This window comes from Heliangelus exortis, chromosome 2, assembly GCF_036169615.1.
Source record: "Heliangelus exortis chromosome 2, bHelExo1.hap1, whole genome shotgun sequence".
In the NCBI taxonomy this organism is placed as follows: Eukaryota; Metazoa; Chordata; class Aves; order Apodiformes; family Trochilidae; genus Heliangelus; species Heliangelus exortis.
The window spans coordinates 8,658,875-8,674,597 of NC_092423.1; the positions used below are offsets into that span (position 1 = coordinate 8,658,875).

At 42.7% G+C, this 15,723-nt stretch overlaps 1 protein-coding gene across 1 annotated transcript in view; it reads left to right on the forward strand.

The window, feature by feature from the left end:
- Positions 1 to 7,242, forward strand: part of DPP6 (dipeptidyl peptidase like 6) — a 393,798-nt gene extending 386,556 nt beyond the window's left edge. The window contains 3 exon segments of the mRNA XM_071734726.1: positions 3,270 to 3,342; positions 3,442 to 3,515; positions 4,987 to 7,242. Coding sequence (XP_071590827.1) covers positions 3,270 to 3,342; positions 3,442 to 3,515; positions 4,987 to 5,133 — 294 coding nt within the window. The 3' untranslated portion in view covers positions 5,134 to 7,242.
- The last annotated feature ends 8,481 nt before the right edge of the window (positions 7,243 to 15,723 follow it).

A 15,723-nucleotide genomic window follows, 5' to 3' on the forward strand; every position in this document is an offset into this window, starting at 1 on the left:
ACTTCAGCAAAGCCTTTGACACTGTCCCTGGTAAGATCCTCATGGAAAAGCTGGCTGCCCATGGCTTGGATGGGCACATACTCTGCTGGATTAAACGCTGACTGGATGGCAGGGCCCAAAGAGTTATGGTCAATGGAGTTAAATCCACTTGGCAGCTCAGTCATGAGTGGTATCCCCCAGGGCTCAGTGCTGGGGCCACTCCTATTTAACATCTTTATTAATGATCTTGGTGAGGGGATTGAATACACACCCAGTAAGTTCACAGATGACACCAAGTTGGGAGGGAGGGTTGATCTGCTGGATGGTAGAAAAGCTTTAACAGTGGGACCTGGATAGACTGGATGGTTGGACTGAGCCCAACTGTATGGCATTCAATAAGGTCAAGTGTTGGGTCCTGCATTTTGGTCACAACAACCCCAGGCAGTGCTACAGGCTTGGAGAAGAGTGGCTGGAAAGCTGCCTGGCAGAAAAGGACCTTGGTGTATTGATTGACTGATGGCTGAACATGAGCCAGCAATGTGCCCAGGTGGCCAGGAAGGCCAATGGCATTCTGGCCTGTATCGGAAACTGTGTGACCAGCAGGACTGGAGAAGTGATCCTGGCCCTGTACTCATCACTGGTGAGGCCCCACCTTGAGTACTGTGTTCAGTTTTGGGCACCTCAATATAAAAAAAGACTTTGAGGTGTTGGAGCCAGTCCAAAGCTGGTGAAGGGTTTGGAAAACATCCCTTATGAGGAGCAACTGAGGATGTTGGGGCTGTACAGTCTGGGGAAACAGAGGCTGAGGGGAGATCTTATCACTCTTTACAAATACAAGAAAGGAGGTTATAGGGAGAGTGGAGTTCTCACTGGTGACAGATGACAGGACAGGGAGAAATGGCTTCAAGTTGCATTGGGGGAGATTTAGGTTGGATATCAGGAGAAACTTCCTATACAGAAAGGGTTGTTAAGCACTGCAGCTGGCTATCCAGGGAGATGGTAGGGTCTCCATCCCTGAATGTGTTTAAAAATCACCTGGATGTGGTGCTTGGGGAGATGGTTTAGTGGTGGGTCATGAGGAATAAGGTAATAGGGTTAAGACAAGGCTGGACTTGAAGATCTTGAAGGTCTTTTCCAGCCTGAGAAATTCTATGAAAGTTCATCCCAATGGCCTTGCCACTTTGGTTCTCTCTGAGACATTATTTTTGACCCAAACTTGAGTGAAACTCAGCTTCTCTTGGCTTTTTCAAAGCACAGATGTGATCTATCCCAGGCAGAACCCTGCACCAGAGCTGGGCAGAACATAGAAAAGGAGCCATGTCACCAGCTAATGAGGATGTAGTTTAATATGTGTAATGGGAACAGGTGGTTCACATTTTCCTTCCTTCATTTACTCAGAGGAAAAACCTAATGAAGTCACCCAAAACAGGATTCTTTATATAGGAAACCTTATTGGGCCTGCTAAACCTTGTCTTTAGCTAGATGTGAAGGCAGCAAAGGTTTAAAACTTTTTTTCCAGAGAAGGCAGGGAGTACCCTGTGCCCCTGCACTGGAAGTTTGTCCTGGCTAACTAAATACTGAGTTTATTGTCTCTTGAGTTTTGCACTCATGATCTCTCAATGACTGCAAACTCTTTAATCCTTTTAGCAGGTCAGTAGAGGTGAAAGCAAGGGACAATATTGCAGAAATGAGAGCTTTGTTTTGCCACACACTCTTTGTGCATTGAAAAGCTGGCCTAAGCAAATAGTGATGCTTTTGCTTGACTTGGCATTAACTGAGCTCTCTGCAGAGCACCTGAGCTCTCTGCAGAGCATGGGACTGTTCTGGGTATGGACACTGACTGATGCACATCTCCTACACACCACAGTGGAACCATGAATTGCTTAGGGAGAAGAACTTCTAACCTGTGGACCAGAGATAAACTTTATGGTGGACACATAATTCAAGACTTGATCCAGACTCTGAAAAAGCTGTTTTGTGGTGTGGCAGGTGACATCTGAGGGAGCAGAAAGGAAGGAGCCACAGAGAGGGGGGAACAGAGTGCAAGGCATGGGTGTGCACCAGCACAAGACTTGAGCATCACAGCAATCAGAGAATGAGAGGGCTCATGAAGTCCAAAAATAGAGGGAAGATCAGAGGCCACCCTTGCAAAACTTGCAAGCATTTTCCATGTCTTTTTATAAAGAGTGTGGCTTGCAGAACAAGCCTGCATCCACCAGTATTTCCAAAAACTTGCCTCTAGCACTAGGGAAATATTCAGGGCCACTTCTAATGCCCAGGGTTGCTTTATCTTTTACATGAGGAGATGTTCACCAAAACTGTAATGTAAAATAGCAGGGAGCCTCCCTTAATAATACATGCTGCTGGGTTTAGCCAGCTAATTTGACCTCCATAGCCAGGCATGGGAGGTCCTGTTGGAGATGCACTTGTCTGTGTTCTGTGGAAACCACACAGGACAGAAGGAAGATGAAACCAGGCATAAGATAGGGTTGATCTGAGGGTGCTTAATTGAAAAATACAGTCATTCGTGGGAGGGAGGGTGAGCCAGGGCACATGCATTTCCAGAGTGGAGGAAACATGAATTTAAATTGAGACAGGTATTCTGTGCTCCTCTGTGTAACAGTAATGTCTGTGATTTGAGATGTACATTCCTTTTGCCACTCCGAGACTATTTTTAAAGTCTTTTTTAAGTTTCCTAGAGACTTGTATTCTCATAAAAAATGCAGCAAAAAATGGAGAATTCCTTCAATTCTCTTCCCTGGTATCCTTTGCAGTCACTCAGATTTGTATTTCCCCTGTGCATCTGACAGAGAGTTGGGAGCAAAAGGATTCTTAGCAGTGGACACTTGAATTTAGGATCAGATTCTCCCTGGGGCTGTCAAAGCTCATTGAGGTTGGATTGCAAATCATACCAAAGTCACTCCACCTCTCTGAAGAGTTCTTAGGCACATGCACCTGGGCACACTTTTCATCAGTGTTTTGTATTCAGTGGAAATTCAGTTTGACATTTTTCATGTCTTCTGCAGTTCAGGCTTTTGGTAAACATTATCAGAACAGATGAAGGTCTCTGACCTTCTTCCTGATGCTGATCCTGAGCCTGGATGGAGAGGGCAGGATTCTATTTTACCTCCAAACCAGTTCATGTAGCCAAGAGAATAAGCTGTGCCGGTGTCTGCTTGTTACCCTTGTGATGAAGTATCAAATAAAATTCAGTGTTTCTATTTTATCCATATAAATTGCTAATTTTTTTAGCAAGATTTTTAATCTTATTGCAACCTTTACTTTCACAGATCACCAAATTAGCACACAAAGTCTCATTACTGAAGGAACAGACATTTTTGATCATTCATGCTACTGCTGATGGTAAGTTAGCACATCATTTGAGCTCCTTATGTGTTTGGGATGGCTTTGATTTTTCTTAATTAAATTTGCCTCTTTAATGATTGCAATTTGTTTTTACAGAAAAAATCCATTTTCAGCACACTGCAGACCTTATTACACACCTAATCAGGGCAAAGGCTAATTACAGCTTGCAGGTACAGTATGTGTTGCCTTTTTTTATATTTGAACAGTTATTTCCTCAAGCTGCTGTTATGCAGCAAGTTTTGAAAAGCCAATTGCAAACTCAGGCTGGCAGTGGAAACAGCAGCAGTGTACAGTGTGTTCCTCTGTGCTCCCATGCTCATTCTATATCATAGTTTTGATTTGGACAGTTGTTGAACAATTATTAGATTACAGAAAATTAGGTTTTGAGACACATATCTCTAAGGAACTGGTGCCTGTTTGATTTCTTTGGGAACAACAGGCTAACTTCAGGATGAGTTATAAGGAAATGGTGATCTAAATTAAATCAACCAGAAAAGTTAAGGAGAGAAACAGCTCTTAAATCTGACATCTTACTGCAAATGACATGTTCTAGTCTGGAATGTCCCTCTTTCTGCTGAATTCCATCTCCAGTTTGCTGAACAAGACCTTATCCAAGCTATTAAATCTTCACAAATTAACTCATTAAGAGGTCCCTGACCTCTGCTGCATCTTGACCTGTGGCCAGGAGGGTGCAGCTATCCCAGGCTCAAACCTGCTAGGGACCATGCTGCAGCTCACAGTACACAGAAGGTTGCATTGCAGTGCCCAAGTCCTGCTCACACTTGATTTACTGAATACCAGCTCCCTCTGGCTGCATTTCTGTGGAGCTTCAGGTGATGCTCACTTCATCGTGCTCCAAAGGCAAACAGGGAGCTAAGCAATGAGCCCCACCTGGATTGGGTCAGTACTACAATGACTGAGGTTCCCCTTTGTATTTCTCAATGGAGAAGTATTAGTTCTTTAGAGCTCGAAGCCACAGATGGGCTAGAGACACCTCAAAGATAAGTTTGAGGAAGTGAAGAGGGAGACTGAGGTATCTACATCTTGGTTTGAGGTGCATCTTAGTCCTGCCTGCAAGGATCCAGCCCTAGAAACTCATTGCTTCATTAACCTGGTCTAGACAACCAGTCATGATTATTATAATAATTATGATCTTCTTGCACTCCTCCAGCATGTGCAGAAGTTATTTTTGTCATTAAAATAGAAAGTTGTGTTAAAACTATTTCAGTTTTAGCTTCCCACGCTTTTTCTATTTAATTACTTTTCCAGCAAGCTTTATTTAAATTCTTTAAGGACATTTTTTCCTTTAGAGCCCTCATTTTAGTCGGGAAAACCTAACAGGTTTTCTCCATAGACTTACATTGTATTTTTTTTTTCCGTTTTCACAACAAGCAAGCACTGTTATTTATAAGTGTGATCTGGTTCTGCTTGGCCTGAACTAATTCAGAATGGGAAAATCCTCTCCCCAAAAAGTCCCTTTTAAAGAAAGATGCAAGTCTGTGTTCAGAGTGCTGTTATGCCTCAATCACCCTGGACCTTGTGTACTTCTGAAGGAGGACACAGTGCTGAGGAGCACTGACTGAGTTGTAAGTCTTGAGGCTTTAAGCTCCTAACAGTGTATCTTTCCCTGTTTTTCCACAGATTTACCCTGATGAAAGCCATTACTTTAGCAATCCAGCACTGGAGCAGCATTTGTACAACTCCATTGTCAACTTCTTTGTGTCATGTTTCCAAGTTCAGGACAAACTCCCAATAGCCCCACTGAAAGAGGAGGAGGAGGATGATTAACCCTATTTGTCCGTGCTAAGCACAAGGCAGATCTCTCTAACAATATGCAACTGGATCCTTTTCCTGAAGAAAGAGATGTTATCTTGTTAGCATGTATTTAAAGAAAACTGAAAGCAGCTCATCTGCTTTACTTGACAGCAACTCCTTCCTAAATGGAAGAACATTAAGCATGGTGAACTCAGCAGAAACTGCTGTCTGAAATTAATCCATCACAACCAAAATCTTATTTTTTTCTTCCTTTTTCTCCCCTACCTTTTATTTCCCCTCTCTTTTTTTTTTTTTTTTTTTTTGTTTCCCACAAAGTGATTTCTGACATGAAAATGGCAAGGCATTTGAAGGACGAAGGAACACCCCAAGAAACTGCTATGAGGACTGGAAGATTTACTGTCTCTTCAACATTCAAGCAATCAAGCAGCAGTGGTGAAATCCATCATCCATATTAAGGCTACTATAGTTAGCATCACACTGTCAAAAAAAAAAAATCTAACATAATACATGGCAAAGATTATAGCACAATTTTTTTGGATACATACTTGCCCACCCTTTCTCATGTTCAAGTGTTTTCTTTTTGCTACAGGACACATAAATTCAATTGTACAAATTGCTATAGTTACACAGATCTTTACCATCCTGTAATAATTTCTTAATTTTTGATAGCTTTTACTTCCATTTTCACTGGGTCTCATGCTTATCTTATCTTCTCAATTTGTTCTGGATGGGGAAAAAGCAGACTCTGAATTAACCAACTCACTGTATACCTTAGGGATCTGAAGAGGCAATGAGGGTCAAGTTACCCAGACATTAAAAAATCTATTAAGCTAAAGCAAAGGAAATCTCACTGTCATGTTCCTGGCACAACCTTTGCCTGCAAGATTATTTTCTATGGTAGCCTTTGAAAAATATGCATATAAATAAGCTAAATCAGTTTAACATTGAGATATTAACATTGAGATATTTTTATTGTACTATAGAAAAATGAGATGGTCACAATTATTTTTTTCTTCTTCTTTTAGTGTTGGAGCCATTTTTTGACAACTTGTTGGGGAATGGCTAGATGAGGATATGGTAGGAGAAATTTATACCAGATATTTCACAGATCATCTCATAAAGCCATTTAAAGAGAAAAAATGTGCAGAGATTTATTGCACATGCTGTTTGTGGCTTCGTTTTATTCCAGGTCAATGATTAACACGTTCCAAACATATTTAATTGTCTCTTCTGCTCACCCTAGCATAAAAAACCCAAAACAGTGGGAACATTTTTGCTTTTGAATAGCTAGCATTTTATTATAGCAGTGCAAAGCAGGTTTTAAAACTCTCATGAAAAAATTCAGCTCTCAGAAAGAAACCCAACCTTCATTCACTTCCACTCACTGCACCATAAGAATTTTGACTCGTGTTGCTCCTTGTAGAATATTCTGACCAAATGTACAGCCAGTATTAATACTGTATATTTCATTTTGTTGTATATAAAGGAATGTAAGTCAGTTATTTGTCAGGTCCCCAGTCCAATATTAGTCTTGTGTTCAGCATGCATGCGATGACACTTCTTTGCTGATCAGGGCTTCTTAGAAGTAGCTTGGAGATATAACAATTAATGTCATTCCTTTCCCTGTTTTGACAGCTTCAATGTCAATGCTCTACTTCTTACATAGTACTGTGGGTAAACTCACCTCCTGACAGCAATGATGATGTTTCCATTGTGTTCTTTAGTGTCTTTTTTTTTTCTTTTTTTTTTTTTCTTTTTTCTTTTTTTTAGCATTATTTTAAGCTCTGAGTGTTGGTTGTACTTTGACCATCATGGAAAGTATACTGATAAACCACAGATATTACCTAGTTTGGTTTTGATTATCTTCTTTAATTTACAGTGCATCAACATTGTGTGAACAAGAACTATGGTATAAATCTGCTTTACCTGGCAAAATGCCAAATAGACAATAAGAATGCTGCGTGACCAGATTTTGCTACACTGAACAGGCTCAAAAGCCTGAAATGAACTTGACCTGAGAAATGTAAAAATCTGCTCTGTCCACAATCTTTTGTAGAAAAAAACTTTAGGATGTGGCATGGTAGTGTTTGTTCATTCATGGAATAAAACATTATTTTACCACCCTGGTTGCTACTGCTGTTATTTAGTGTTAAGTACTTAAATAACCATCAGGTTGCTGGAAGTGCTGTTCCTGGTTGAATGGAGCCCAAACTCCAATGTGCAGATCAAAAAAATGGAAACATATTTGTAAATAACTACACATCACCATTTAGTCAGCCTGCAGCTTCAGGAAATGGTGTCACCAAGGTAAAGGGTGACTGCTTTTGAGAAAATCCTGAAGTAGAACAAAGTGGGTTCAATCCCAGAGTAGCAGTTCATAAGAAGACCCCAATCACCTTCTACTCTGATGCAAATGCATCTTTATGCCTTCTGACCCCAGGGCTGGAGTACCTGCTGACCTGGCTTCCAAAGGACATCAGCCAGATAGGACAGTTTGACCAGAGGGGTTAATTTTTTGCATTTCGTTCATTGTACCTCTTCCCAGAAGTTCCTTTTGGGTTATGAAGTGGGAGCAAAGCAGTAAAACTCACTGAGTCTGCCATAACAATTTTTTTCTGCAAAAGATTCTTCAAAAAGAAACAGACAAGCAAGAGGAGGGCATCATCCCACCTGAATACAGATATTGTTTCCCTTCAAGCCAAGAGGAGAGCCAGATACTTGCCAAGGCCGTGAATGACCAGCAATTTTTCCATGTACCTATTTCACTCCACTGGAAGCACCTACACCAGACTGAAACAGCTGGGAAGACAAAGTTGGGCCATTCCTGTCCTCTGTAGCAGCACTTTGTGGACTCCAAGATCATCTGGATGTTCGTACACCTTCTTTATACTTGGAAAGGAAATCCTTTCATTTCACAGATTTCCTAGGGAAATGAAGATTTTTGCTCAAATTAGAAATCCTGGCTATGACTGTACCTACACATTGTCCTCTTCATCTCAAGCAATAAATTCAGGATAGATTTAAATCTGTGCAGACATCTGTTTCTAGGCCTGATAAAGACAATGAAAGATCTTTCAACACATAGAGACAAAGTCATATAGCAGGGCTGTGATGCTGAGAAGCCACTTGGAGGGTCAAGGATGCTTTGCAATGGCACTTTGTTAACTTACTGCACTTCATCAGTATCCAGGATGATGTCCCAACACCTGATGCCAACTTTACTGAACCAGATTCACAGGAAGAGAAATTGAATATTTAATTGCAAACCAAAGAAATTATTGTGGATGCTTGCTTTAATCCTTGTTGCCACCAATCAAGAAACAAGAAGCTTAAGCACTGGTACAGGCCGGCCAGATTGCACTAGTACAAAGTAGTTTTGCTGATACTATGCTTAATTACCTAAATGTAACTAATTGTTTATTATTATTATCCAGACAAATCATGCTTACACTCTCAATGAACTGGCATTTCTGGATGTCATGATGTGCAACTGTCACATCCCAAAGTGGAAGTGGAAGAGAACTAATGTACATATTAGTAAATCATCCATGAGCCAGCAGTGTGCCCTTATTGCCAAGATGACCAGCAGAATCCTAGGTTGTGTTAAGAGGAGTGTGGCCAATAAGTCAAGGGAGGTGATTGCCCCCCTCTGCTCTGCCCTGGTGAGGCCACAGCTGGAATGCTGCATCCAGTTCTGGATGGGCTCCCCAGTTCAAGAGAGACTTGGAACCACTGGAGAGACTCCAGCAGAAGGCAGCAAAGATGACTGGAGAACTGGAGCATCTCTCATGAGGAAAGGCTGAGAGAGCTTTAGCCTGAAGAAAACAAGGCTGAAGGGAGACCTTATTAATGTCTACAGATATCTAAAGGGTGGGTACAAAGAGGATGGAGCAGGACTCTTCCCAGTGACAGGATGAGGGACAAAGGGCACAAGCTGGAACATGGGAAGTTACATGTAAGAAAAAACTTCTGTACTATGAGGGTGAAAAAAAACACTGGAACAGGCTATCAAGGGAGGTTGTGGAGTCCCCTTCTCTAGAGATATTCAAAAGCTGCCTGGATGCAGTCCTGTGGAATGTGCTCTTGGGGATCCTGCTTTAGTGAGAGAGTTGGACGAGATGATTTCTAGAGGTCCCTTCCAACTCTGATAATTCCTTGATTCTCTAATGAGCAGTGCCCTACTAATTCAAAAGGAAAACACAGAGGGAATAATGAGGTGTTGCTGGTATCTAATTACCAAAACCAGGCAGCAAGCCATGTTTGTAATTGTCTATGAGTTCAAGCATGGAGCATATAAACCCATCCAAGCTCTGCCCATGAGTTCAGGCCAAATAAATGCTGCATCTCTAAAAGAAGGAAAAAAATGAGTGAAGGAGAAAAGATACGTGGGATGCTCACAGGATGTGTGGGATATGTGGGAAGACCATTGGGAAGTACAGTTAGCAATGGGGAGAAACGAGTCTTTTTAAGGGAAGACCAAAGAACAAGGCCAGTGCTGGTACCTCACAGAGCTGTGCTGCTTCCTGGCAAGGTTCTCATGCTTATGTTGTCTGCCCAAAGCTCATTTGGGTTGGCAGTGGTAAAGCCTTGGATGTTTTAAATTTGCATATCTGGTGGCAGGGCTCATCCATCCTGCAGTCCTACCCAGGGCTCTGGGAGCTGCCAGACATAGCTCTGGGGTGAGGACACTTTCTGCCTTGCCCTGGATAAATGTCAGCTCCTCTTGGTGCTCATTCCTCCCTGATCTTATCTGCTTTCTTCTTGTAAGAGAAGAGGAAAAAGCAAAACTGAAAAGGAAACAGAAGAGGCTCAAGATCACAATTGCTGATTCCTTAGGCATTGCCTCTTACAGAGCCAGCTGTTTGCTGAGCTGTTTCACACTCCCACACAAGGCTCAGAGCAGAGCTAAGGGCACTTCCTAAGACCTGTCTCCTCTCCCAGCTTCATCTTCCTGTCTTCTCTTCATTCCACATGGATACAGCCTGAAAGCAAACCCAGTGCCCGTGGAAACGATGAAGAGACAAATATACAAGTAGTGTCTTGATCCTCCCAATAAGCTATAATCAAAATAAATTTATTTATTCTAAAAACTAATTCATGCTTGGTCAACATCCTGTGCTTGGTGCTTATTCTTTTACTGTGAGGGAATAATGAAGAAAAGAGCCACAAATGTGAATTGTTTGTCCTCCCTTTTGCACAAGGCAACCTGCTATGAAGATATGTGCTGGTGTGGTTGTCCCCTCTGTCACCATCCAGCTGACTCTCCATCCACCTTGCACCTCAGCTTTACCAAACCTGTGGTGGGTGCAGAAGCAGGCAGCTCATAGAGGGAAGGGAGGGAGCATTTGGGGAAAATAGGAGAAAATACTATAATATTCAGGCTTTGGAAAGGGACAGGATAAGCATGGAGAGGCCTGTAACCAACCAGACTGTCCAGTTATGGTGTTTAAAGTTGTGAAGGGTCCCACGTTATCCTCCCATAGGTCATTTCAGCTACTGCAGACAGATGGGACACTAAATCCCAAGGAAGCCATGCCTGATCTGTTTGAAGAAACCATCAGTTTGATGTAGGTCTGAGCAGGACATCACCCATCAGCTGTACCAGGTACCAATATCTCACCTCCACAGTGACTCAAGCCTCTGACCAAATGTGCGTGGAAAAAAGGCCCTGATGATCCCTCCTTTTTGGCATCCTCCATCCATCCACCACCTGGAAAAGAGGCCACATCTGCTCTGATGTGGAAAACTGGGTAAGCAATGATCCTGCTCCTCTGAACAGATGCTCTCTTTGCTAAGCATTAGGAGAGAAAAATCTTCAGCTATCTCCAGATCACGTCGCTGTGACACTGTGGTTTTTATCAATACATCCCAGTATGGGACTCGGATGTCTGGCTTTTCCCACCACAGAACCAATGTGAAAGGAGAAACCAGCCCTGCTGCTACTGCTGGTGTGAGGCAACTGGGGACAGGTCTCCAACCCACCAGACTCAGACCTGCCCTGGAATGGGGACACAAGCTTGTCCCCATCCCACAGCTGAATGCAGGACCACCCTCCCCATGTGGTCTTAGGTCCTTTATTTGACCACAATATTCAATGTGCTTTGTAAGCATCAATTTCTCCTGCAGCAGTTGTGCTGCCAGAGCTGTGAAGGGCAAGATTCAGAAATCCTTATAAAATAGATTTTTTTTCTTCTTTTTTTTTTTATTTTTTTTTTTAGCTTCGAGACATTCATTAAAAGCCTCATATTAAATGAAGCTACGTTTTGCCTCCTCACTGGGATAACAGCTTTAATCAAAATGTCCATTTCCATGACACAGAGGAAGAGAAAAAAGAAGATGTAGATGTAACAAAGGCCCCAGGAAAGCACAAAAGTAAATCATGATCCAGGATTCCTGTGGAACAGCAAGGTTTTCCTACATCTCTTTTTCTTTCTTTCATTATAAATGTACCTCTTGGGTTGTTTTAAAGCAACAACTCTTTGAGTTGAGGTGAATGCTTTTGTTCTTACTGGAAAAGGCACCCAGGCCATACACTGCCTTTGCAAACAGTATTTTTTTTTAACTGTAGTCTGTGCTGAGCATTTCCAGTAACTTGAAGTGACACCTAATTTGTAGTGAGCATCAGCAAGCAGCCTGCACCTGCTCCCCAGCACCTAAACTCAGAGCACCTTGAAGTGGGGTAAATCCCTCACCTGGAAAAATCAAACCTAGAGTAAAATACAGAACCAGAGTAGTTTGAATGTAGTAGTAGTGGAATGGTTGGAAGGGACCTGGTCTTGAACATTTCCAGGGAGAGGGCAGCCACAACTTTTCTGGGCAACTTGTTCCAGTGTCTCACCACTCTCACAGCAAAGGGTTTGCTTTGCTGGAGCAATGAGGACAGGCTGAGATTTGGGGTTGTTAAGCCTGGAGAAGAAAAGGCTTCAGGGAGAGCTTAGAGCACCTTCCAGTACCAGAAGGGCCTATAGGAAAGCTGGGGAGAGCATGGAGTGATAGGATGAGGGGTAACCCTTTCAAGGTGTCAGAGAGTAGATTTAGATTAGATATTAGGAAGAAATTTTTTTTTCTGTGAGGGCAATGAGGCACTGGCACAGGTTGCCCAGGGAGATTGTGGACGCCCCCCTCGCTGGAAGTGTTCCAGGCCAGGTTGGATGGGGCTTTGAGAAACCTGGTCTAGTGAGAGGTGTCCCTGCCTGTGGCACGGAGGTGAAAACTAGAAGATCTTTAGGGTCCCTTCCAATCCAAACCATTCTATGATTCTGAGATACGGTGCACATGAGGCAATGTAGCAATCACAGAAGTCTGGGATGCATCCTGGCACCTTTAAAAAATGTTATAGAGGAAGCAGAAGGGACAAAGGAGACCCCAGAGCTGAGACAGCCCATCCTGAGCAGCAGTCCCTCCCCTGACATGGTTAGGGTGATGCCTGTGAAAAACACAGATACTCTGTCTGCGCACTGTCAGGCCACAAAAGGCAGATGAGAAAAGCAAGGCTAACACCTATAAGATCATATTTACTGGCTATTGAGTCTCTGTGGGAAATCTCTCATAGTCTAGAAATCAAAGTGAGTTAAGAATGGCTGAGATCTGGCTCCTGGCTGTTCCCAGGAGGCAAAGACTCTGATCTGTTAATCACAGCCTACACCCTCGGAGCTGCCAGGAGCAAGGAGCACTGTAGCAGTCATGATGAGGGATCAGAAAGGAGCATGTTTTCACCCAAAAGCTGCCAGGCATGCCTGCAATTTTATTCTGCGTTTCACGTTCATGAAAGTTAATGGTGACTGAGGAAATCAACAGTGGCAACACAAACAGTGAACATGTGTCAGTGGTACGAAGAATTGCAGTGAAAGCCAGAGAGGATCTGGTGGAATAAAAGGCATAGAAATCACCTCTTTGGGCTATCAGTATGGAAGCAGGAAATAAGGTGTTTGTCAGCTGCTCTGGGTGATGGGGAAAGGAACAAACAACATCCCAGATTTGAGTGGGAACCAGAGTCCAAGCTATGTCATTATCAGCTCTGCACACTGAGCTGCAGCTCTTCTTGAAGAAGCATTTTTTGAAGGCAGAAGCCCTGGAAACATTAAATTCAGACCTCATTAATTGCATAGGCTTTACTTGTGATCCATAAGAATTCTGCTTTAGCTGTGATGATTCTTATATAATTTACGAGGAAGTTAGGATTTGAGAAACTTTTCTCACTTGCCTTAAGTGACAGACCGTGAACGATTTATCAGGCAACACAGCAACAGCTACCAGAAAATCAGCTCAAACTTACTTGAAAAAAATCTTAGCTTTAAAAAATAAAAGAACAACAAACTAGAGTGCTGCAGCTCTTTCTGGACTCAGCATCAGCTGTTTTTGTAGAGTGAGATGTAGATTTTTACACTGAACATCTCTGCAGCTGACACATCTGGTCTATGGCTTCTTTACATTTTTTTTTTTTTTTTTTTTTTTTTTTTTTTTTTTTTTTCAGAGAAAAAGAGGACTGATAGGCACTTTAGGGCTCCATTTATCCAGCCAGGTCCAGACACCTGCTTTGGGATAGCTTTGTGTGCCAGGCAGATCTGGGTGAGCAGAGCAGCTATAGACACCTCTACTCACCCAAGGAGTCAGGGAAAGCAAACGAAGGAAATATTAGACTTGTAGAAGAATGACTTCTATGCAATGATCAGACCCCTCGGTTTTCTACTAAATTACTTGTGGCAGCTATAAGCAGAGCACAGAAACTTTGCTATTTTATATTTATTGTACTTTACAGCACCAGGAAGGCTTTTGGTTGGCAGGATGCCATCTGCTGTGCTGAGCCATTATATCCTCACCTCCTCTCCCTTCCCAGCAGGCAGCTTGTGCTGACAGGGGGAAATGTGGAACATGTTTGGATCACCTGCACACTGAAAATATTTTCACCCATGAAACAAAATTTGCCTGGGTAATAGAAAGTGAAGTGAAGAGTTCAATGTCACAAGCAATGGCTCAGTTAGGAAGATAAGTTTGTGCAATGAATGAGGCATCCCTGAAAAGATGTACAATATTTACCCACAGACAAGCTTGCAAAGGAGATTGGATTTGGTATTATTTCCAGTTTAATGCCAAGACGTGCTGCTAATTCTGGTAGTGCCTGTCTCCCTCACTTCAGAAACAATCTTTTCTACATCTGTGAGTCGATGTGCTGCCCTGTGACCCTGCAATATAGTCCCAGCATGTCTTTCTAAAATCTGTGGAGTGAAGAACAAATTAAAACACACTGTCAGCTCATGAACTTAAACCTGTGAGCAAGCTCTATTAAGTTCAGTAATAGACACCAGTGATACTCAGCCACACAATGTAAGTAAAATGGGATGAATAGCACACCATCAGCTCCAGTGCTCCAGCAGTAATAAGCATCATGCTGGGCTCACTGCACTGACTAATCCATAATTTATTTGGCTTCATAAATATCAAAACACACCACAGCTGTTAGTACTTCAGTGCAAAACCTGCAAATATTGCTTCAATTATTCAGGAGCTCATCTCAGGAGCCAGTCAGATGCTTCAAAGATGCAATTTCAGAAGGTATCAATTATCCAGGAGTTTCAGCAGTGCAGTTCCCAGTGAGACCCCTGGGGTACCTGGCACAGGGACCACTGGGAGCACCAACAAGAAGAAAAATTGCCACTCCCTCTAAAATAGCCTTGAGCCCCACACAGGGAGGGATGATGCAGGAATCTCAGTGGCAGGGGCTATAGGCCCTATGACCCTGCTTCCACATCTCACTCTGAGGGGCTGCCAAAATGACCACTAAATCAAAAATCCCCAAAGCTTATCCTCCTAAATTTATCCTCCATGACAGACAGAAGGTAGACTTGCTTAAACTATGAAGCCCAGTAGTTTGAGTAACCTCTTCAGCAAGGAACCACCATTTGAAGACATCCTGGGTTTTTCCTCCTGAAGACTTCCCTCTCCCAATGGCATTTGGGTACCAAAGATGAGACCAGAGGCTGTAGCCAGTTGTGGGCTGGGTTGAGGTCAGGATTACAAGTACCAGATAGCCCAGTGGTTAATGTGCAGGCATCAGGTCCCATGCAGATCATCCCTGTCCCTCCTCACACTGCAGATCCCCCTCTTCTGGGGTTCATATGTCTCATCCCCTCTGCTTAAAGCCAAATTTCCAGGTTGGACTAATTCAGTCACAGTCAACATGTGCTGCTTCACTGGATGTGTTTTATGCCAATACATTTTCCCACAAAAAAATTTAATTAAAAAAAAAATCTGTTTAAGACTAACTTTTCTCCTGTGGTATCTTGCAAAGAACTGGAACAGGAAAATAAGGAGCTTGAAGGAGCAGATGGAATCTTGTCAGTGCTTCCTCATAATAAGGAAGATACACAGTGGTCATTTGCTAGTGGAAAAGGAGAACCTCAGAGCCAATTATGTATTTTCAGGCTTCAAGAAAGCAGGCATACAGCAGGAGACAATGATGAGGGTCCCTATTGAGAGGAAAAGTTGAGCTGAAGTACACGAGACATCAAAGAAGACACGTGGAAAAGTTTGATGGCAAAACACATGGAAAAGGAACAGATCTCACTCATTTGGCTCTTTGGGGACATCATAGTGTAAGACACA